At 31.6% G+C, this 25,380-nt stretch overlaps 4 protein-coding genes across 4 annotated transcripts; 3 read left to right on the top strand and 1 right to left on the bottom strand.

Moving 5' to 3' along the window:
• The first annotated feature begins 3,339 nt into the window (after positions 1-3,339).
• On the top strand, positions 3,340-7,527 carry LOC102583228 (putative receptor-like protein kinase At4g00960). The gene is made up of 6 exons (XM_006355012.2): positions 3,340-3,571; positions 3,680-3,813; positions 4,168-4,378; positions 5,614-5,848; positions 5,982-6,132; positions 6,919-7,527. Exons 1-6 carry the CDS (start codon positions 3,508-3,510, stop codon positions 7,318-7,320), a joined length of 1,197 nt encoding a protein of 398 aa, XP_006355074.1. The 5' UTR covers positions 3,340-3,507; the 3' UTR covers positions 7,321-7,527.
• Positions 7,528-10,594: 3,067 nt separating this feature from the next.
• On the top strand, positions 10,595-11,511 carry LOC102582893 (HMG-Y-related protein A-like). Its single transcript, XM_006355011.2, has 2 exons — positions 10,595-10,703; positions 10,784-11,511. Exons 1-2 carry the CDS (start codon positions 10,659-10,661, stop codon positions 11,303-11,305), a joined length of 567 nt encoding a protein of 188 aa, XP_006355073.1. The 5' UTR covers positions 10,595-10,658; the 3' UTR covers positions 11,306-11,511.
• Positions 11,512-15,386: 3,875 nt separating this feature from the next.
• On the top strand, positions 15,387-18,246 carry LOC102582545 (protein PLANT CADMIUM RESISTANCE 2-like). Its single transcript, XM_006355010.2, has 4 exons — positions 15,387-15,707; positions 16,366-16,437; positions 17,140-17,352; positions 17,960-18,246. The coding sequence occupies exons 1-4, from the start codon at positions 15,497-15,499 to the stop codon at positions 18,034-18,036; spliced, it is 573 nt and encodes a 190-aa protein (XP_006355072.1). The 5' UTR covers positions 15,387-15,496; the 3' UTR covers positions 18,037-18,246.
• A 200-nt stretch (positions 18,247-18,446) lies between these two features.
• On the bottom strand, positions 18,447-25,374 carry LOC102581557 (glucan endo-1,3-beta-glucosidase 3-like). Its single transcript, XM_006355007.2, has 4 exons — positions 25,213-25,374; positions 19,942-21,195; positions 19,104-19,131; positions 18,447-19,009 (listed from the first exon to the last, which is right to left on the bottom strand). Exons 1-4 carry the CDS (start codon positions 25,289-25,291, stop codon positions 18,853-18,855), a joined length of 1,518 nt encoding a protein of 505 aa, XP_006355069.1. The 5' UTR covers positions 25,292-25,374; the 3' UTR covers positions 18,447-18,852.
• Positions 25,375-25,380: the final 6 nt, after the last annotated feature.

The following is a 25,380-nucleotide window of genomic DNA, read 5'->3' as shown; positions in this document are numbered from 1 at the left end:
TAACTATGTCATATAAATTAAAATAGAGAAAGTAATTATTTGCAATGATGTCCGTTTATAATCCAACAAATAAAGTATATTACATGTTTAAAAAATTGACGACTTACCCATTCAGTGAATTAGATAAAATGGGGCAAGCCAAAATCAAATCAACTTTCTCTGTTTTTAGGCCAGCTTTGAATCTCGAACATTTTTTTATCAATAGTTATTAAAATAAATAAATAATAAGATTTTTTATTTTATTATTATAATGATCAAATAAATAAAACCGGAGGGAGTGTGAAAATGACATCATTATATCGAATACAAGAAGTCAAGAGCCACAAGGAAAGAGGAATAATTGAATTAATATTGCAAACAAAATTAGTCTAGATAGCAAATTTTTTTGGTCAATTTCTACTTGGTATACCTTATTTGACACATGAATAATATCATCCCCATTCAATGTTTACTTCAAATTTTTCTTCTTATAAATAAAAATATTTCCTGCGTAAAAGTCTTATGGGGGGTGTTTTATTTTAATCGTGTCATTTAATATAATAATATTTATAAAGAGTCATGACCACAACTTCTCATTTGTTCCCGAGTCTTTCACCCTAATGGCCCGTTCGATTTCTCACGAGATCTGATTATTTATCTAGATTATATTTAAATATTTTTTTATTTACATATCAAATTTAAATAAAAAATAAATATAAGAAACTCATTAATTGTTTTTTAGAAAACATTTTTCTTTAATTTGTATCAAACACAACCCAATGTGCACAAATTTTGCCTGTTCTATGAAAATAAATTACGTATTAATTTTCTTTGAAAATACATAATTATTATGATAAAAAGTACAATAATTTTTTGTTATATAAATGTATATTATTTTAATTTCTTTAACCTTTTTCAAGTAGAAAAAATTAAGAAAATATTATTTGTCTTCTTATTCTATGTCCCCGACATTAACATTATTTTATCTATTTAACTCTTTTTATATTCTCTTTCTTTAAATTTTTTATAAGTTATAGTAGTACTCCGTTAAAAATAAAAGTTAATAGTCAAAAAGTGTTGAACACAATAATTTGTAATTTTCTTTCTGTTTCACTTTCAAATATTACAACGAACATATTAAAGTATGATATAAAATTCTTGAATTAGATTTTATCGTTCTAACGTTATTATATTTATTTAAAATTTATCGATTGAGAAACACTTTTTACACCTAATAAGTGAAAATGACATCAAGCAAGCTATATTATACTATCAAAATGCAATGAACCACAAATAAAAAGGAATTCTGCAAAACAATTTAGGATTCTTTAAAACTAGATGTGAGACGAAGTCATATATAAGACATTTAAAGTACTTTTTGGGGTCCATTTCTACTCGGTTTTATTATTTCACTCACAGAATAAATTAAAATATAGTATTCGATCGATCCATCGACACGTAGGTTGAACGTATATTGATTTATAAATCATATTTCTTATCGCTAAAATATGTGTATGTCGAGATTCAAGTTCAAAAACTTGAGAAAATGATATAATTAATTTCCTAGGTTTACATGTGTTCCTTTTTTATGATAGCAAATTATTAATATAAGAACATAAAAGAAACATGTTAATGTTTAATATCGATTAATCTAGATTCACATTAAAAATTATCTCACTTTGTGAGAGATTATTATTATCATTAAATATAATATAACAACAATTATATCATTATCATTAAATAATTATCACAAAATTATTTATTTGCCACAACAGTATTACTACAGGTACTATTAATTGATTTCTCTTAACATATTTTTACTCTTACTTTCAAAATCTCAATAACACACCTGACTCATTTTCAAGGGTTATTTTTTTTTGTTGTATCCAATTGTGACGAGTAAAGTTTTAAATTTAGTGGAACTTTAATATGAATATTAACACTGAATGAAAAATAAAAAACTCTTACTTTAAAAATCTCAACACACGTGACTCATTTTCAAGGTTTTTTTTTTGTATCCAACTGTGACGAGTAAAGTTCCTGTTTTAGTGGAACTTTTAATATGGGTATCGAAACCGAATGAAAAATAAAAAGTTCTTACTTGCAAAATTTCAATAACACACGTGACTCATTTTCAAGGGTTATTTTTTATTGTATCCAATTATGACGAGTAAAGTTTTGAATTTAGTGGAACTTCAATATGGGTGTCGAACGAATGAAAAATAAAAAAAGAAAGTGGAAGTTTTCAACAAGTGGAATCGTCCAACATGCCAGTATTTCCATTGTGGATGTAAAGTCAGCTGTAAAAAAAAGTATATATATATATATATAATATAATATATTAAATGTTGGCCAATTCTCAAAGTACTAGTAAATAAGGAATACGAGTAATAATAACAAGAAAACTTCACTGCTTGAAAATGGAAAAAAAAAAGTCCTATAGTGGTTGAAATGTTACCGTCACCTGTAATTTTCCCTTATGTTCATATATAAAGTCCATGCTAGTTATTAATTATGAGTGATTTGCCAAAATAACTTTCATAATTCATGGTTTTGAATTTTGGTCATAAAAATATATAGTTCATTGGACATCAATTCAATTTGTTTATGATGAAAAGAATTAGAAATATTTCAATACAGAGAATGTGCTCAATTAATCATAAATTTTGCAAAAAATTGCATGTGAAACTCCTGCCCATTAGGCTACATATTACACTAAATTCATTGTGTTACTTACTGAATTAGTGCCAGAGTAATCAATAAATAATACACCCTCTTTGTTTCAATTTATTTATTTAATTTTAAATTTAGCACTAAATTTAAGAAAATAGAGAATGCTTCTGAATTTTATAAACATAAATAAAGATATGATAATCTTTATCAAATTATGTATATTTGAAAATTTCAAAGATATGATTTATTAACGTGTTGTTTCAAGATATTTTGATTCCTTGTTTATAAACTATGATTTGTTTATTTTTATGTTTATGAGAAATAGAATAACTTAAATTGCATGTCCAAACAAATTCAAAGTATAATGAAAGATTTAAAAGAGCTTTTTAAAGTTCATAACATACTCAAATGAATTTATACGGGAAGAAATAATAATCACACAAGTTATGGAAAACTTTAGAGCATTCTTCCATCATTAGCTTTAAACGATGAAGAAAAACTCGTTGATTCTTAAAATCTAAAAGATGTCACATAAATTAATACCGATGAACTATAGTTTATGATAAAAAAAATTCTCATCCTTGTTCAAGTTTCAACAAGCAATGCACCAACAGTCACATGTGTAAAGACATCAGCAAATACATACAAAAATATGAATACCACAACTTTAGCTTACCTCACCCCCCACCCCACCCCCTCCTTTGAATTTTCTGAAAATTCCACATAAACACGGTTCCTTAATGTAACAAAGAACCTTAAAATTTGTAAGGACAAGTTATAATTTTCTATTGTTTTATACTTTGTACAAAGTCCTCTTGAGTTTTGTAATGGACTAATTATTTTTGTGTACCCGCTATGACCAAACCCAGAAAAATTCTTGAGAACTTTTTGAAACCCTTTTTCTCAAGTTCCAACAAAGGTAAGCAAAAATTCTTGTGAGGGTACCCTTAATCTTGATTTTTTTTTTTGTTGTTCTAATGGTGATTTTGGGTTTTTTTCTTGTTGTGAATTGACTAATCAAAAAAAGGGAAGAATGACGACTTAGAGAAAATTGCAGCACAAGAACAGAAGCAATTCTCTTTTGGAGTTCTTGTTTCTGCTACCAAAGATTTTCACCCAGATAACAAGCTTGGTGAAGGTGGATTTGGGCCTGTATTCAAGGTAAAAAATAAAAACAAACTGAAAATCAACAAAATTGAGTCTTTCTTGTGATTTGGGTGTTAACAAAAACTCAAGCTTTCTTGAAAAGATTGAGTCGTTTTGTGATTTGGGTGTTAACTGAAACTCAAACTTTCTTGAAAAAATTGAGTCTTTTTGTGATTCTTGAAGAAAATGAATCTTTTTGTGATTTGGGTATGAACAGAAACTCAAGCTTTCTTGCAAAAATTGAGTCTTTTTGTGATTTGGGTATGAACTGAAACTAAGGCTTTCTTGAAAAAATTGAGTCTTTTTTTGATTTAGGTATTGAACAGAAACTCAAGATTTCTTGAAAAATTGTGTCTTCGTTCTTTATAGGGGAAATTGAGTGATGGGAGGCAAATAGCTGTGAAGAAGCTTTCACATAGTTCAAGGCAAGGGATGAAGGAATTCAAGAATGAAGCTAAGTTGTTGGCTCGTGTACAACACAGAAATGTGGTGAATTTGTTAGGGTACTGTATACATGGGGTAGAGAAGTTGCTTGTCTATGAGTATGTTGCTAATGAGAGCCTTGACAAAATCCTCTTTAGTAAGTTTTATTACTACTAGTTTTTATCTTCTTAGCTCTACTAGATTTTGTATGTGCTTTTAAAATGAAATGAAATGACATTCATTGAGAGGCGTAGCCAGGATTTTTAGTTTATGTGTTCTAGGTCATAATTGTGTTTGTTTACTGAGTTCTGGATAGATTAGTCGTACTTATTAGATGAATTTTTTAATGCAATAACAAGGTTTGAGCCAAAGTTACCAGGATCTGCAGAACTAGTAGACACCTGTGGCTCCGCCCTTGTCTTCACTATCCAAAGATTAAAACAAATTGAACTGCAGATGGATGCTCTTGTCAGTCTTTTTAGGAGTGAGATACTGGAAATAGCCTTGGGATAAGCATTTTCATTTTGCTATTGGGTCCAGAAATTTGTTCTTTCAGTTACGTTGTCAGTAATCTAGTTCAATGATCTCTGTGTCAGTCCGTGAAACTACTAGAGACCGTCATATTGTTCTGTATCCGTGTGTTTTACTTGCTTAACAAACTCTAAGCTCAAATGTTCCTTGAACTCCAGTGATGGACCATAATGTTAAAATTAAATTTTCTCTTGACATCCAGCAGCTAACTTGTGGCTGTTCTTTCTGTCGTCTTTCTTCTTTTTTTGATAACTTTGGTGTTTGGGCCAGCATGTGTGCACCTCGACTATTTCATGGAATACTTTTATCCTCCTATCAATACATGTATCATGTAAATCTGTTCACCAAGGGTCAGACAGATGAAAAGAAACTACATAGCTTGTTTTTTTGCCTTTGCTAGGATTCGTACCCCACCCATTGTGTTCATTCCAGCTTCATCAACCTTAGGCGGCCGCAGTATGTTATTGAAACTTCTTCTGTCGGAAACAGCCTCCCATTCCCCACTAAGGTACATCATACACTCCCTAGACACCACGCGTGGGATTACACTGGGTATGTTGTAGTAGTATTTGTAGATATTGAAACTCCTTGTACTTCTCAAGAATTCTGTAACCCTGAAACATCATTCGACGACATTTGAGGACCTTAACTTCCTCGTGTAAAACTTATCAGTAGAAGCAATTTGTGATTCCAAGCCCGAATATAATATAATTCTTCAAGCAAGAAATTTTTCTCATAGTGGTCTTAGTAAAACCAGACTCTTTACTTTATGAATCTTTTTAACCTTTCCGAGTTTTGAGCAAGAAGAAAGATGTTTAGTAGTTTTAGAAGCTAGTACTGACTCTTATATTCTTGTATTAGAATCTGCTAACAGAGATGCACTCAGCTGGAAGCAACGGCATGACATAATTGTTGGCATTGCTAGAGGGTTGCTATATCTTCATGAAGGTTCACATACTTGCATTATCCACCGTGACATAAAAGCTAGCAACATCCTACTTGATGACAAATGGGTGCCCAAGATTGCTGATTTTGGAATGGCTAGACTCTACCCTGAAGATAAAACACATATTAATACCCGTGTAGCTGGTACCAAGTATGATTCTATCGAACCTTATAAACTGTGTTTAGTAATGACTATGTAGAAATTTCATTGAATAATATATTGCACAAGTACACTCACTTGATATTGCTAACAACTCTCTTTGATAATTTAACTTGGAAGCCAGTGGCTATATGGCGCCAGAGTACGTTATGTATGGACATCTATCTGTTAAGGCTGATGTATTCAGTTTCGGAGTTGTAGTTCTGGAGCTCATAAGTGGCCAGAAGAATTCAACCTTTAACAGAGATCCTGATTCTCGAAGCCTTCTTGAATGGGTAAGAACTTGATTTCTCTGCGCTTTTCAGTCTTGATATTCCTTGAAATTTCTGAATTACAAAAATAAGCACCGGTCAATGCCTTCGTTCCTGTTGAGTATAATAGGAGAGTCCTCGGAATCAATTCGAGCTTCCTATAATCATGTAACAGAAAAAACAATATAGCCATATGGTAGAATTTTTTAACTACTTGAAAAGTAAGATCGAACTACTTTTGTCTATGTTATAGTGCAAAACATAATCAAATCGGTAGGTGGAGGGAGAAGGACTTTACATTTAAGGTATAGGGATACTCTTGATGGTGTGAGGCCTTTTGGAGAAAACTTTTGTGGCTGTGACCCTAAGTGGATAGTAGCACACCATGTAAAGGTATTTTCTAGGCCGACTTAGCCTATAAGCAGATAGTAGAGCCAATTATTTGACGGGTTGAGTATGGAGATGAAGGCATTGAGTGAGTTTGCTGCTAGTCGTGGTAAATGCACAAGAAAAACACTATCAGTCTTGGTGATTGACCACACGGTACTAGGTCCGGGGAGTGTGTCGTTCTCGGGTGAATCGTGATTCGAGAGAATATTTGTGGAGATGCGAACAAAGTCTCATATTGGTAGTCGAAGTAGAAAAATAGCTATATATAAGGTGTTGGGATGGTCTTACGGTGTGTGGGGTAAAAACGTGCATGCTTGGCCCGAAACAACAGTATTAAACCATGTTTAAAGTGTCTTTGAGCGGGGTTAGCCTAACTTTGTACCAGATGGTGATCATGATTAAATGTTGTTATGGTTGTAGGCGTACAGGCTTTACAAGAAGGGTCGGAGCTGGGAGATTATGGACCCTGCACTGGCACAATCGGCTATCCCCGATGAGATAGCAATGTACATACAAATTGGCTTATTATGCATTCAAGCGGATCCACCACTACGTCCAACCATGCAACAGGTCGTGGTGATGCTATCAAAGAATCCTGGATCTCTTGATAGAGAACCAACTAGACCTGGATATCCCGGTTCAAGAATTAGATCTCACAGACCAGGTGGTGGTACGTCTCATACAGCTGGAACCTCGGGTGCATCCAATCCTTCTACATTCAGCTCCTCGTCTATTAGCAACACTGTTAGTGCAACTGCAAGTTCATCCACACCTACAAGACGGAGATCGGACCCTCATGGAAAACGTCCTGTGAGAGATTAGGCGCGTTGTTGTTGGGAGATTTTTTCTTATTCTTTTTGTGTATACATTCAATTTTTGTAGCATGTAAATTGGTTACAAATAGAGATCAATGAGTATGATGAATCTTAGTGACAGTTAACATGTAAAAGAAGTGTATGCAGTTACTCTCAGGATATAAAACTACGTGGCACAATATATAAATGTGTCCTTTAATTTGGCCTCGTTTTATAATTATACCCTCTAACTTTAGGTGTGCACAAGTAAACAACTTAACTTTTATAAAATTGAAGAAGTAGACATGAGTTTTACGTGGCATGATATACATTGGACACCATGTAGGATGAATATTGTCACGTCAGACATGTGTGACTATTTGTTTAATTTTATGCAAATTTAAGTGTTTACTTGTGCACACACAAAGTTGGAGAACATAAATGTAAGTTGAGGTCAAATTAGAAGGCATATTTATATATTATATCTTTACGAAAAGATGTCAACTTTGTCATATTTTGGTTCCAATGGCTGTTGTATATACTTGTATATCATATCAAAGATGGAATAATCTTGACTATAAAAATGAGTAATTTTGCCGAACAAAGCTTAGATTGAAGGAGATGCTTAGGATATATTTGGTGTAACGGATAAAAGAAGATAATTTTGGGATAAATATTTAGCACTCGTTGATCAGTTGAATGATTATGAAGTTTGGGATACCTTATTTCAGGATAATAATAAGGGAAATTTTTCAGAACATCAATATTTTAAAATCTAATAGGACTCCTTGTCAACACTTTCAATATTTATTGAAAATGTCAATATTTTGGTTTGTTATAATGCTGACTGTATTTATTTAATTTGAAAGAGTACAAATTTTTAATAACAGAAGGAAGAGAATCATGGGAGAAAAAATATTTCAAAAAAGGTAGAAATATTTTCCTTAGTTTTCTATCCTTACTTGTTTGAAATTTTTTAAATATGATTTTATCTTAAATGTATTCCGATGGACTTCTTTAAATATGATTTTATGTGTCATTATTTTAAAATGTAGTTGAAATATAAATTGCGAGTGATATTGAAAATACAAAATGAGCCAAATAATGTGTCATTATTTTAAAATGTAATTGAAATATAAATTGCGAGTGATATTGAAAATACAAAATGAGCCAAATAAAATACAAATCTATTTACTAATGCAAATAGTATGAATACGTAAATAAATTGTATTTTGGTTATTTAGAATTGAAAATGAATACAAATCAAATCTAAATACAAATTATTTGGTATACAAAGTGATATTGAACATACAAAATGAGCAAAATAAAATACAAAATATGTTTTATTGATGCAATTAGGATGAATACCTATATAAAATAAATAAACTATATTTTGGTTATTTAGACTTGAGAATGAATACGAAATCAAATATAAATACAAAACTTGATGGTATATCATTAGGACAAATACAAAATTAAATCTAAATACAAACTATTTGATATACAAAGTGATATTGTAAAAACAAAATAAGATAAAAACTTTGTTTTACATATGCAATTAGGATGAATACATAAAAATTGAAAAATATTGTTTACAAGAATAAAAATCTGAAATACATAAATACTTGATGAATATCTAAACAAAATCACATAAAAATAAAAAAATTTGACTGGAAATCCGAAATATTCCATAATCAGTGATTTTAAACAGCAAATCAAAATAAATCTAAATAAATAATGGAAATTACCTTGCCAATCGAGAAATCTCTTGAATTAATAAAGAGATTTCGTTTAACAATCGAGAAAAATTCTTGAATTAAAAAATATATTTGATGAACAATTTGTGAGCACCTTGAAGAAAGAGATTTTGGAAACGTGAAAGGTGGAGGTAGAAACGTGAAAGGTGAGGGTAGAAATGTGAAGGTGAAGAAGGAAGGTTAATGGGTATTGGCTTAATGTTTTTTTTTTCTTTTTAAACGGTTATTGGTTTAGAATTTGGTCCAATATAGGTCTATTTTCATAAATAAAATTAATTTAACTAATAAAATCTGAATACATATTATTTCTAAAATATTGTCATTCTGATATTTTAAATAAATATTTTAAAGTGTTGTTGTTTTGACTAATTATGTTAGATATTATGATTTAATTGCTAATTTTCCCTAATAAAATAGTTAAAATGACAAAAATACTCCGTCAAATCCTTTATATACGTTACTTTGAACACATTTTACACTTATGAAGATTATTTTTGTCAACAAATAGCTTATTTTTAGAAATTATACAATTCATATTATTTTTAATATAACAAATCAAACATTCACTAAGAAATAATACATGATAATTAATCCATCATAATTAGTTTCATCATAACTTGTCTTCAAACTGACTCACATATATTCTTTTTATCTAGCGAAAGTGAAAAATATACATTAATGCCTTCAAATTTTTAGATCATTATATTTGAAAATTCATGTTAAGGCCTTGTGCAAAATATTTACTTAAAAAACTTTTTCAAGTTTTGAGAAAATTAAAATATTTTTTTAGTGAAATATTAGTTGTACAAAATTCAAAACTCTTAGTGGGACCGGTTTCCCAACTTTTGGGCGGTCCAATTAATTCATTTTTCGAAACATGTGGGCCCCACATTTCCGCATTCTCATGTAACTGAAAATCTGCTGTCTGATAGGACACAAATATATCATGTTCCCTCACCATTTTCTCTTCAGATTAAGAAACAATATTATTACTATTATAATTGTTTGTCTTAATATAGATAATAGAATTACTATTAATTATTCAAAAAATTATGTCATTAAAGATAAATAATTTAAATTTATCCCTTTCTAAATATAAAAGATTTATTACTCTTTAATAAACAAAAATAAAAAAAATATCATATAAATAAAATATAAACAATATCATAAATTCATTAACTTAAAAAACTATAAGAATTCTCGAATTGAAATTTTAGAAAAGACCTCTAGTATGTAAAAGAGTAGACCTATCGTTCTATTTTTATGTGTTTAGATAAATCCAATAATTTCAAATTTCAACTAAACCATTATATTTATAAGTTTTTTTTTTCGATCCGATGCTCGATACTCATGTTAAAGTCGGACTAATATGTGGAATAGTCAGTTGTGAAATAATAGTAATTTATATGTATAACGACAAACACAGCCATGTCATCAATCCGCGTGAACTTATTTTCCTTTCTTCTCAAATTAAATCTAAACCGTCCATTTATACGCCTGAAATGAATCCCCAACTGTACGATCAATCTCCCAATGTTGATCTCATCCATTTAAATCCTCTTCTTCCACTCCCATTTTTTCTCAGATTTTGCTTTTCTCTGTAACAAAAATGGCTACTGAAGAAGCAAGTTCAACTTTGCCTTCTTATCCTGATGTAAGTAACAATTTCTTCAAATTTTTTTTGCTAGTTTTGGTAAAAAAAATTTTGACATTTTTGGTAATTTTTGTTTGTAGATGATAATGGAAGCTATAGATGCGTTGAATGAAGAAGAAGGATCGAATAAATCAGCAATATGGAGGCAAATTGAAGGGACTCATGGTACACTACCACCAGCGCATGGTACACTCCTTGCACATCACTTGAACCAAATGAAGCAAGCTGGGCAGTTAGTTATGTTGAAGAATAACTACATGAAGCCAAACCCAAACGCGCCGCCGCGCCGTGGGAGAGGCCGTCCGCCGAAGCCGAAAGCTTCGGTTCCGGTTCCGGATGGGTATCCTAGACCACGTGGAAGGCCACCGAAGGAGCGTGCTCCATACGCACCGATTACGGTACCTATGAAGAAGACGGCGACTGAAAGTAGTTCTGGTGGAAGTGGGAAGAAACGTGGAAGGCCAAGGAAGTATCCGATGACGGAGGACAATCCGGTGGCTGTTGGGGTGGTGGAGGTGCCGGTGAAGCCAATTGGTACTCCGAGAGGAAGAGGAAGGCCGCCGAAGGTGAAAACTCCGGTAGCTGCAACTGTAGGGGCTTAATTGAAGAAAGACAAATTAGTTTAGGGACTTGTATGGCAAAATATGCTAACTGTTGTTTTCTCTTTTTATCTGTTTGAATTTAATGTTTAGTCCCTGTAGTTTTGTTTAATTACATTTGTAGGAAGAATTGTGTGACTGGTGAGCGATTGTTATGTTGTAATTGGGCCAATGTAAATCCAAATTGAGGGCTTTTATTTTTAAAAAAAGTTCTGTATTATTCTGTTTTATATTCCTTTTTTAAAAAAATATTTTATATTTTACTTTTTACTTTTTTAATTGTATTGGCTAATAGTTTTAAAAAAGCAAAGCTGTCCAAAGGCTTTTTATATGTTTTATTCAAAAGTGGGACTTCTCATTGGTAAAAGGATATAAAGAAAATAAAATGGAAAAAAAGATACTCTCTTTTTAGTTCTCTTATTTATATGTAGAGTGAACACTTTTATCCCTCAACTTAGGATAAATGAATATATTCTTTATCCCTCAATATGGAGACCAAATATATGAGTGTTGTGTTTGAGTAATGCTTGTTATTGGGTTCGTTTGATAGAGTGTATAATAATAGTACTTAATAAAATATATTAGTAATGTTGAAATTAGTTGTGTTAAGCTATTCGCTTAGCCATTGATTTATTAAGGGATTGTTTGGTAAAGTGTATAATACATAGCATAAAAATCCTACCAATAAAAGATTAAATAAGGTCACAATTAATACATAATTTTGTGTTTATCTATTAGCAAACCAAACATCTCTTTCATTGTACTACCCAAACTCCTGTATTTGCATCTACATAACTTATTGAGATATAGTTTGTTTTTTTATTTGCATCCGATTATTTTGAATTCGCATTGTGTAGGGTTTAGTTTTAGGGAGGAAGCGTTCTCTATGAAGAATTTTTTCAATAACCATGACTCGAACCCTATCAATCTTTGATAATGATTTTGATAACAAATTGTTTGTCATACAAGTATTAAAATGGTGATCAAACTTAATTGTTGCCAATTTCAAATTCATGGTGCTTTCTTTTTTTATGCATTGATATAGCTTTAGTAACTTCTTGAAAACTCAATCCCAAGAAACTATTTAAATTACCATAGATCTTTATTCCTGAATATTTATGCATGCTTTCCAAAGTATATTTTGTATCTTGAATCATTTGAACAATTTGTATCTTTGATCATATTTATTTCATAACCAAAACTCTCTTAATCTGAATTGTGATGCATAAATTGAATAGTAAATTTTAGGTTTAACAAACATAAAAATTATATTTGTATGTTATAGCTATAGTTTGCATAATTGTGCTCCATAACAAGTTTTATGTTCGCTATGGAGCTATTAATCTATATATTTCAGTAATCATTCCAATTGTAAAGGTATATATTTGGAATTTGTATACAAATAAGAAACCGACTTGGCTGTAAGTTGTATAAGTATATGTTCTTTTGTTGCGATTTTCAGTCGTATATGTATATGTGTATTATATGTATTTAAATATAAATTTGTATATGTATGTATATGTAATTGTATTTTTGTATACAGATAGATTTGTAGACAAATCTCTCTCTCGCTTTATACAAACACAAATTATACATTGTATTTTGTATAATTTGTGTTTGTACAAAGCGAGAAAGAGAGAAAGACAAAAGAGAAGTGGCAGTGGAAGATTTGTATTGTATAATTATAAGTGTATAGGACGAAGAGATATGTATTTGTATGTACAATTTTCTCTCGTTTTATACAAGCACAAACACAATTTATACATTTGTGTTTGTATAAAGTGGGAGAAGCGAATAAGAGTAGCGAGCGAGATTTCTAGAGAGTGGCGATCAAGATTTCTGGGGAGAGAGACGAATGACAAAGTTTTTGCTACGAAATAGAATTAAATGAAATTGTGCTTATAGCATTTATTTTAAATTAATAGTTTGTTATTTCATACAATTTTCTCTAAATTGAAACAGATAAAGTAGTAAACTAGATGGCCCAGAAGCATTGGGCCGTAAGTTTCTCTTTTCTTGGTCCATGATTGGCCCAATTGAATCTAGGTTCAGCAGCAGCAGTCCATTCCAAACAAGCCCAATTCAGTTTCTAGCTTATTTTTTCCCCATACGGGGACTAATTACATTCTATTCCGGAAGTTTTTCCAATTATAAAAATCTTGAATTTTTCATTGCTCTTGCCTCTTGGATACATTCTTTGGTTATCCGATTTATTGGAAATGATACATTACTTAATGGGAGGGATGTATCCGAGAGGGGATCCAAGAGATTTTTATAATTTTTTAAAATGGTAGGAAATTTTAGAGATTATGAAATGCTAAATTGTTTATTTATATAATGTTTCGATAAATTTATTTAATAAACATATTTAAGAGTTATTACAAGAGGAGACTAGTCTAGGCAACGTAGTCATTCCCGTCTCTATCAAAAAATACAGAAATAATAAAAATAGAGGGAATATAGTATATCATCATCAAGCTTCCAAAAATATCTACTTGACATTCTTTTTTTTTCTAACTAGTTATTCATTAATTATATTGTACAAATTCTTTATAAAACGAGTAGCTAAAATTTACATAATTAATCCTCATTTAAAAATAATATATAAATTCTCATAATTAATCTCTATATTATTAATAAATATCTAACTCTAATAAGCTACTAAACGAACCTTACCACATAACTTAGATTGAGGGTGTTGCAGAATTAAAGTCTATGGAATTAATTAATTCTCAAAGTCTATTATATTAAACTATACGGCAATTTACTTTCTTTTATTATGACCAACCTTGTATTGACTAATGATGTAAAATTTGTTGAAATTATTATATTGCCAAACTACCCTAATAACTTAGTAACGAAATTGCCTTTAATAGAAAATGTTTTACTTCTAATGAGATTTTGTATATCAATTTAAATTAATCGAATATCAAAATTAATACGAACAGTAGATAATGATAAATCACAAAAAAATTAAGTCATATAGGAAGCTAACACATAAGTGATGACTAAGTCAAACACAAACTTCCAATCTTGACCCTTAAGAATATTCTCTTATTAAAATTATATGTCGTAATCCATTTTGAAAAGTAAATATATCAAATTATTTGTTTTTTAAACATTCAAGATAAAATTAACTTTTAAAAACAAAATCATTATTAATAACAATAATTATTCTTGAAGATTATAAATATCTTAATTATAGTGAAATGACACAATATTTAATAAAAAATAATTATATATTAAGATGTTATAATAAAATAATTTTAAACTAATATTTTCTTAAAAAATGTATCAGAGTGATACGATAAATAATTTGAAATGAAGGATTATAATTAAGAAAAATCAGACTAAAATCTTAAAACACACGGAATATGAAGTTTCTTAGCCATAACTTTGAATCGTCAAAGTTGACTCACAAGACCAATTATTTATTATTTATTGGACCCCATCTCTATTTGGCTTTATCATATTAAATTAAAATGAATGGTCCTTTTATTTTTGGATACATTTAAAATAGTCTTAAAGTGTACTTTGGACAGGTTTGATTTTTTTTGTGTGTGACAAAAATTGATATTCTTAATCTTAGTTAAATATATAATAGATTTGACGAAAATTATGAAAAAATATAATTATAAAAAATCTCATTAAATCTTTAAAATTGTAACACAAAAAGCTATAGTACTAGACATAAAAAAAGAGATAAAAAATCATCGAAGTATGAAATTTAATGAATGAGACTGCTCTTCCAATAATTAGAGGTCTTGAATTTGAAAAATAGTGAGGCTCCAGTGTGGATACAGAATGGTGAGTGGAAAAAAATAGATAGATATATTAAAATAATAAGTAAAAATTAAATCAAAAAATTACACCAAACTCTAAAAGGAGATTAAAAACAATTAAAGTTGTTTCTCCAAATGTGACTAAATTAATTTTTTTTCATACTTCTAACTGACAAAATTTATTAAAAAATTGACATAGTCAAAAGTTATTAATTTTTGATAAATAAAAAATAAAAACTATTCAGAATATTTTTTTAGATCTACCCTCAAACATAAGAGGACCAATCTTATCATTTTCTCTATCATATTATATATTAAGTCAAAAGTCTTGTAAAATATCATCACATTATCTAATTCAAGAACTTAGCTCATCCCTTCATCTTTTTTTTTTTCTCTTCATCAATCAGTTATCATGAAATCTTCAACAAGTTCATTAAGTGATCGATACCAGAAATTTTCGTCATTCGGTGACGAAACTCCGTCACCGATTAACGTTATGAGGAGCTCGAAAACTCCGTTTTACGTAGAGACGATGGATCCACAACCCGCTATGTATAGAAAAAAGAAAAATGATGTTCCATGGTCAACTGGACTATGTGATTGTATGTCTGATCCCAAGAATTGTAAGTCTTCCTTTCATATCATTTGTGAAAATACTACTCTATCGCGATTAATTATGTAACATTATTTGATTTAATATGGAATTTTAAGGGAAAAAATACAGATTGGTGATCTAAATTGGTGTTGTTATAAATCATCTTTTTATAATTGACTAAAAGAGAAGGTGTATAAAATAAATTGGGACATAGAGTACTTTTTTTTTTTCTTGTCAATTGAATTTTTTATTTCTTTTACTCTCAATTATTTGTAAGATTTTAATTCTAGTCTTTGTGATATGCATATCAATATTCACAAATTTATCATAAAATTTGTGGTTCCACTGCTTTATTACGTTTAGCATTGATGTTATTGCAACTTATATTTATTTTTTTAATGATTTTTAACATTCGAATTGATGTTATTTAATTTAGATTCAAAGATTAGTCAAATACTCTCAGATACTAAAAAGTATCATATAAATTGAAATGAAGGAAATAATATTGCTTTTAATTTTATTCAAATGTAACATACTTCCTCCATAAAATGACCAAAAACATACATGTCAGTTAATTAAAAATTATATTTACTAACAATTAAAGGACCAAATATTACTATTATTGCTAATGAACTAAAAAAAAATGTATTTTTTTTCTCATTTTTTGTTTGGTTTTATTTGATCAGGTTGCATAACATTGTGGTGTCCATGCATCACTTTTGGACAGGTAGCTGAGATTATTGACAAGGGTTCTAACTGTAAGTTTTTAATTTCTTTTTTGCTCATTTTATTATGTTTAATAAATAATGAGTTCAGTTTTATTTCAAGATCGAAAGAACCAAAAATAATCCCGTTGAAAAATTGAATAGATTGGCTATTTAAATTTTTATCTCATAGGTGAGTGTTTCAATCTCTACCTTATAATCTTCTCTCACATTCTTTGCCCCTCAATATTTTTTATTTAAAATATAAAGTGTGTTGACTAGTGATCATACATTCTTGATCTCTTAAATAACTTATAATTATGTTTTGTCGAATTGATTAATGAGAAATTTTATTAAAATATTGAATGACTTTTTTATTTGTTAGGTGACTTATGGCTATATAATAAAGAATAAACAACAATAATTTTGTCTTAGTTCTAAATAAGTTTGGGGCAGCTATAAAAATCTTCACTTCCTCTTATATTATTAATAATACCATCACAAATAAAGAAACTAAAACTTGATAAGAGTTCGATGAATTAGGTTATATAACCCATAGTTTAATCTATTTTAACTGAGTTCAACTTAACTTAAATAACAAATTTAAGCAACGTCAGATAATATTTCACTTATTAATGTAGTCAAATTGCTCAGTTTCTACCCGCAATAAAATGGTGAATTTGTCTTACTTATTAATCTTTTTTCTTCAATTTCATAATTATAACATTATTACTTTTTTTACCTTAATTTTTTCAGCTTGTGGAGTAAATGGAGCACTATATGCAATAATAATATGTGTAACTTGTTGTCCATGTTGTTACTCTTGTTTTTATCGTAACAAAATGAGACAACAATATTTGTTGAAAAAAAATCCTTGTGGAGATTGTTTGGTTCATTGCTTTTGTGAAGCTTGTGCCTTGTGTCAAGAATATCGTGAGCTCAAAAATCGAGGAGTTGATATGTCAATTGGTAAGAAAAACAAAATTATCTCACCCTTTATTTTTATTTTTTATTTTTAAATAATTTAATGTGAAAAGTAAAGTCAAGTCGAGTCTTTGGTCAAATTTTTAAAATTTATTTATTTTTACAAAAATGTATTTGTGAGTATAGAGTTTGTGTTTGGTTACTATCAATTGAAAACCATAGTCTAGTCATTTATGCAGCTGATAATAGATTTTGTGATCGAATGCCACTAGACAAAATTTCTCACTATGAGAGAGGCATTTCAAATAGTGTCAAACTAGAACAATCAATTTAAAAAACAATTTGTGTTTTGACAAAATTAGAACAACAATTTTTTTTTGGTCAAGATGTTAAAATGGAAACAATTCATCTATCCCTACGAGATAGTAATAAAGTATGCGTATACTCTACCCTCTCCAGACCTCACTTATGGAATTTCATTCTATCTTTTCTTAAAAGCTAGATCCAACACTTCAATAATTTTCTAAAATAAATATTTTTACACTTCTTGGAAACTTGATAGAAAAAAAATATAAGATATCTCAAAAGTATACTTTACTATGAATATTTTGTCTTTCGATTAAGTTTCTTAATTTTTTTTTAATATTCACAGGATGGCATGGAAATGTGGAGAGGCAAAATCGTGGAGTGATCATCCCACCAACAGTTGAAGGTGGAATGAGTAGATAAGGATTGAGATTGGGTTGTGAAAAATCATGAAGATATTTTTCGAAATCAAAGCAATAACTGTTATATAGTAAAGAGATAGCGCTTAATTGAACGATAGTGAATATTATATTAGAAGAATATAATTTGTTAGGGGATTGTGAGTGTTTAGATTTGTAATCTAATTATGTACAATATATGCATCCAAGTATCTTGTTAATTCTCCTTTCCCATCGTTTCGAGTTCACGGTTTCAAGATGGATATGATGAAAATTCACTATGAAAATTGATATGACAAACCCTCGTGAATATGATATGGGGGACGAGCAAGGCATATAGCCAATAAAGAGGTGAAATACGCTCGTTCATACGCACACCAAGGATGATAAAAAAGGGACCATAGCTAATATAAAAGCATTTGAATTGCAACACAATGGAAGGGGAAAAAGTACATTGCATATATATGAATTTTGTTCATCCCCACCTGGTCAATTCACCAGTTCTCACTTACTACTTACTCATTAAATACCGGCTTGAACAAGGGAACCGGTCCCTTACTACCAAGAATATCTTATACAAAAGCATTATATGATCGAACATCCTCATTCGAGACAAAGGAATTCAGCTTCAGAACGAAAAGAATGATTCTACCCTACAAGATAATTACAGCAATCAACAACAACCCTTCTCTGCCTTGACTGCACGTAGGAACGAATCCAGAGCACTAACCTCCATCCAAGTTCATGTCCCGATCTATAGGACAACACACGCCAACCTTAACTCTCCTTGGAGGAACAAAATTGGAAGCCAAGTGGAACTCTGTTCACAATTCACATTATGCTACAAGAAAGCTGCAGTCGAGAGTGTCAACAAACCAACAATTAGAGAGCTCAAGAAAGTATGAACGTCGTGGGAATATTGTGAATGACAGCCAGATGCTGAGTCTGATGATGGAGCAACCGTGGAGCTATTCGTGAAGGTGCCATTTCTCCCTCCACTAGACGAAAAAATGATAAGAAACAAGGCATAAGTAATAGTAGAGCAAGAAAGTTATGGGGAAGTTAATCAAACAGAAATGACTAAATTAGTACCTTCCAGGATATATACAAGAACTATGACCTGCAACGGGAAAACAAACATTAGGTATCGATAATAATGTAAATCACAACATTGTTCTCAAAGCATCAGCCAGAGACATTTACACATATTACTCTTGAACAAGTTCAAATCAGTATCTCATAATAGCTTAAAAGTAACCACTGTGACCCAATTTTGAAGGGAAAAATCAAGTATTATCAATGTTACTTCAATCTTTCTGTATAAAGGTTTTCCTGTTGAGTTCCGTAACACTCTACCATGTGTATGTGCATTGGACATGGAAGAAATACATCTTTGCATCCATACTTTTGGAAGCATCACGAAGCCAAACAAGTCGAAAAGTTTAAACAGACTAGGCCTAAAAGCAGTTCATAAGGCATGTCATCTCTTGTTTTGGATAGTTTTCCTTATTAATATAACACATTTTCCCAATATGCTTGTAGCAGACTACATAGTTAATTTGAAAATTGAATCTCATACTTCCAGAATTTTGTGTCAACTTGTTGAAGTTAATTTGTGGTAGGATTACAATTGGACAAGACACTTAACAACAATGACATACCCCGTGTAATCACACAAGTGGGGTCTAGGGAGGGTGGCGTGTATGCAACCTTACCCCTATCTTGAGAAGAAAGAGAGGGGGTTTCCGATAGACCCTCGGAAACATGTAAAGCAAATACAGTAGCGAAAGAAACCTGTTCAAAACAATTAAGAAAAGAACTGGACAAGACACTTGTGATGTTGTATCTTAGGTTCAAATATTTGAGTCAGCAAATTCATGTACATATGAGCATTAGCAAAAAAACAAAAAACATAGTTTTGACAACTTACTAGGATCAGTGGTAGTGACTTTAGCAACCCCATTGAAGTTGCAAGTTCCATCGGCCATGCCCATCTTGTGATAATACGCATCAAAAGCATATGATGCATGAGCAAACACAGTATTTGGGTCATAGCAAGGATTTTCTTGCAACAAAGGAGTACAGTCAACTTTCCCCGGTCCACAAGCCCAATCCAGTGCAGCTTGCACCATTTTTTTATCTGCGTTTTCCTTTGCAACACAATAGGTTTGGTTTGTGGTGTCATTGGCCAACACCGTTCCAGATCCAGTCAAATGCATGATATAAACTGGCACTCCATTGGAATCAAAAAGCCCCCAGTTCTTCTCAGATATTGAACCAGGTCTGAGATCTTCGTTGTAAAGCTCATAAATGTACGTACTAACTGCAATCCCAGGATGCTTGGGCGTCCCGGTGTTGTTAAGAACATGCCTAATCAAGTTACTATTATAAGTATTAGCATTGTCAAGAGAAGCATCCGGCTCAGTGGAGTCACCCTTAGATGGCCAACCTGACTCCGTTACCACAACAGGAATGTTAGTGAAGTTCAAGTAGGACATAGAAAAATATGCTGCATCAACAACAGCATCAAATACATTAGTATAGTGGAGGAGTGTGTTAGAATCAACAGCCTCCTTGTTAGGTGGGAGGGGGCGAAAGAGAGCATAGTCCAACGCGATCACACCATTGGATTTCATGTAATCATAATATGGATATACGTTGAGCATGAAATAGGAACCGGTGTCCTGCAAAAATTTGAGCAACGGAACCATGACAGGATCTAACGATCGATTGAAGAAAGCTTGTGAGGGTGGAAATGAGTCGAGGATGATAAAAGATGAATGAGGGGTGGAGACTTTTATCTTAGTGTCTAGATTAGCAGCAACAAGGGCAGAGTGAATAAATTTCATGGCAGAGACCAAGAGAGGAGCAGCATTAGGAAGAGTGGTAAGGACTTCAGAACCAATGGCGATGGCTGTGATGTTGGTGGCAGGAACATGAGAGAGGATATTCCGGGAAACCCAATTGGCAGCAGTGGAATTCGACTGACCAATTCCTAAGAGCTGATCATTTGGTACAGAAACAGTGACTCGGATTTCAGTATGAGCAAGTGCAAGTAGCATAGCTTGGTCAGCATCAAATAGCCTGACATGCCGAATCTGCTGTGCTTTGAGGAGAGCCACCACCTGAACTGGACTGGGCATGTCAGAGACATCAGTTCCAATGTTTACACCAACGAACGCCTCTGACAGAAAGAAGAAAGATTGAGTAGTGTTTAGTTAAGCAGCTTTCAGTAAAACCAGAAGAAATAATATCCTAATCAACCGGCACTTGTGGAACAATTAAGTTGAAACACATCAAATCAAGGCTTCTTGCGCAGGAAAATGCAGTAAATCTGATTGAAATAAGAACAAGAGAATAATAATAATGAATGTATGTAAATTTACAATTTCAGATGATCTACAAGCCGTCATGACCAACAACATCAAACTCAGTAAGTTGGGGTCTGGGGAGGGTAGATCATACACAGACCTTATCCCTAACTTGAGAAGGTAGAGAGGTTGTTTCCGATAGACCTTCGGCTCAAAGAATGATAAAAAGAGGCAGTAGCAACAAGCAGAAACAACAGCAAGATAATAAGATATCCAAGACTACAGGAACAACATGTAGAAGTAGAAATCTAAAAATAACGAACAACTGTCACAGCCCTCGGCTACAATTTATATATAACAAAACAACACAGGTTTTGCCACCAGGTTAGTGTTTCACAGACTTGATAACCATCATAACTTCCATAATACATATGAAGACCAGTCAGACATAGTAAAAATAATTACGTCTAACCAACCAGAAAATGTGATACTCCTATAAAAGAAGAGTTACAAAGTTTTAGTTGTTTATCAACCCCCGGAAATGTTGAAATTCTTATTTTTTATTGATGACAGGTGCCTAAGTAATAAATGTATCAACTGCCTATCCACGTGTAATTTACTTCTAGTCCTCAATCTTCATAATCAAATCGATTTGATTTAAATTTTGACCTATTCTGTGAATAGAAATGAAGCGAGTTGCTAGGAGCCTATGACAGGAATAATATTACTGAAGAGAATATCTAACAGCTTCAGCTCTTCCATTACTAAGGGCCTGTTTGGATTGGCTTTTCGCTTATGACTTATAAGCCAAAACCCATAAGTTAGGATTTCCAACTTATGGCTTTTGGCTTATTTTTGTTATTTTGGCTTTTAAATAAGTGCTTATAAACACTTTTTAACTTTACCCAAACACTTCAAAACTGCTTAAAAACTATTTTGGCTTAAAAGCACCTAAAATAAGTCAATCCAAACGGGCACTAACTCTACAAAAATCCCAAAGCTAGTGCAAAAACCGACATGATTCCAAATATTTATCACTCAGATTGCTTTGTCTAATTACTTGTTTCATTTCGTAAGGGGTCATTTATTTTGAAGTCAAGTTATACTAGAATTAGTTATCCTGGGATTATTTCTTATTAGTTGTTTGGTTTATTATATTAATGATAACGTGCATTGCATGATTTCTAAGAAGTTGTTTGTTATCCCCCCCGATTAATAACCAAACAAGGGATAAGAGTCTTATCATAAGACAATACTAGTTTGTTTTATCACAGGACTGTCTATGCTTGTCCAGCATACCAAATGATCCCTAACAGTTTGTATAGACCCTCTAGCGATCATCACATTGCTGCATTGCACGATTCGTGCTCATGTGATCGACCACTGTGAATGGCAGAGATTCCTCTCATCTGTCTTGATATTGTGGTGCAGCAAACAACCATATCCCGAGACAGTATGGGTGTGCCCAGGGTGTACCAAATCACCCTAGTTGGTCGCCCCCGCATCATAAGTGGGACAACCAGATGAAAGTTGACTAGAAATTCTTGGTCTGATCAAGAACCAGATCGAGTTGTGGGGTCAAAGGCTTCCAAGGATTCCACAAGTTGCAGCACAACAAGGCGACCAGCCGCCTATTTTCTCGTACCAAGGCGGCCAACCATTTGGCACATTAGCCAAGGACACATACTTTTATGCATTTGATTGGAATGTCTATTATTGTCAAAAGCAGGATATGAGTCCATCCTAGCAGCGTGACATTCCAGGCACATCTTGGTATTACAGAGGCACTTCCAGTGCAAGATGTGCATAGAAGATGACTAAGCTACTGTTTGTCTCAGGTCAGTATTTTTTACTACTATTAAGCAAAAAAAATTTGTTTCCTATTATTGTCATTTAATAGTATCATAGTAGCAAGTTGATTCAAACAATTTCTACGACTTACTATCCCAACGATCCCATTGATTCAGATGATTTTGTTACTCTCAATAGTCCCTTTGATCATAATGGGCTGAATTATGACCTAAATAAAAGAGTAGAAAAAGTCTTGTGCACTCGTACGATCATGCTATAGAGCACTTCTGATTAAGAGAAGGCGGCATTGTATTATATATATATGTATATATTTTTTGATAAAATCCTGCCTACCCTTGATCAAATATCAATTAGGATACATTAACTGATGTTCCAGACACCCCCCAAAGTATCATTAAGAAGAAAAACCATAATTAGAGTAAGGAAGACTCTATATAAGCCATCACATTCACCCATTCTATTTCAAGATTTTTATGTCCAATATTAATTGGAACAATCTTTTCAGCCAAAAGACAAACCACAAACACGGCTCTTTGGTGATGCTCAATGAAGATTCACAAATAACAGTATGATCACTGTTATAATAACAGCAACAACAACAACATACCTAGTATAATCCCACAAGTATGATATGGGAAGGATGGTGTGAACGCAGCCTTACCCTTACCTTATAAAGGTAAAGAGGTTGCTTCCAATAGATCCTTGGTTCAAGTTAAACATGTCCAAGAAACTAGTAAAACAAATACAAGCGAAAAAGTCATGTTGAAAACACGTTAGAAAAAACAAGCAGCAACAACAAAATGTAAGATAACTGAAGCAAAGAAAACAAAGAGGTAATACTAAAACCGAAGAATAAAATAAGACAAGAGAAAGTCCATGTGCAGTGAATAATTTTCAGAAACAATGGGCACATAAATCTTAAAATGCAGCAAACAACCACACCATGTGCTAAATGTTACTTCTTAAGAACATTGATAAAATAGCCTTGAAAGCACATCTAAGAATTTCCATTATTTTTTATACTAGTATTTGCAGAGGAAGCCACATGAGGTGGGACACATTAGAACTAATCTGGAAAGATGGTCATATTGTAAAATATCATAAAAGTGAAATTATATATTAAGAGATACCATGTTTAGAAAAAGTCAAGATCACTAAGGCAAAAAGTCTCTTTCTTTAGAAAAATCATAGAGAAATGAGAGTGTAGCAAAAGTATTCACATTTTGCCTCTTTACAACACTGGCTTGAACTTTAAGCACTCAGCTCCATTTTGTCAAAATTAACCACTTCTGATTTTTGTCAAATATTTGAACAAATTTTGTGATTAGATTTGAGGAGAACAAAATTAACCAAAAATGTTTTAAAAGTCTTATCAAATCCTAGGAATCACATACAAAACCCTACAAAATGCATTAAAACTCACATCCAAAAATGGGTACCCCTATAACAAATTCATTACATATTTGATTATTGAGTTTCATATATGAACAATCAGTTGTGTGAGTTTCCTATCTGCACTATCACCAAATGTTTATGGAAACACAAATGAACTATAAGTTGTTCACTTTTCCTACCTGAACAATCAGGTTTTGCTTCGAGAAGCATTTGGTGCTAGTTCAGGCAGAAAACTCACACACACTTCTTAATTCAGCTATGAAACTCAAAAAAATGGAATAATTTAAGTGTGTTTTTGACCTTTCAACTCTTTTTTTTTCTCTAATACTTTGCAAGGCCTAATGGAGAAAAGATTGGTTCTACTAATGAGTACAAAGAAGTTCAAAGTAAGTTGGTGGAGAAGTACCAAAAGAGTTTAATTTCTCATAAGCTTACTCAACTAACATCTATTATCTCATAAAGTCACTATTTTTCTGAAGAAAATTAAAATCAAGAATAAAGGTAATTATATGAGATAATAACTATTAGTTGATTTAACATATAACAAATCCAGAGCATAATGCAAGTAGAAATAAACATCATAGTTTAAACAAGCAAAAAAGGCAAATTAATTTCTTTAAACCAAAGTTACTGAGTTGGATTGAATCCATAGCTAAAATCAAGAAAATAGTAGCAAAACTTACCTTCATTAGCAGAAAAGGCAAAAGCTAGTAAATGTGGAATAAGAAGAAGTAGAACAAGAAGATCCATTGAGCTCTTCATTTCTGTTCTGCAAAAAAAGATTCAATCTTTCTACACCATTAACAACCCTTCAACCAAAAAAGGGGTTTTGGGAGGGAGGGGGATGGGGT

Source organism: Solanum tuberosum, unplaced genomic scaffold, assembly GCF_000226075.1.
Source record: "Solanum tuberosum cultivar DM 1-3 516 R44 unplaced genomic scaffold, SolTub_3.0 scf00189, whole genome shotgun sequence".
NCBI classification, from domain to species: Eukaryota; Viridiplantae; Streptophyta; class Magnoliopsida; order Solanales; family Solanaceae; genus Solanum; species Solanum tuberosum.
The sequence above is the reverse complement of the archived record's forward strand: the minus strand, read 5'-3'. Positions and strand labels throughout refer to the sequence as shown.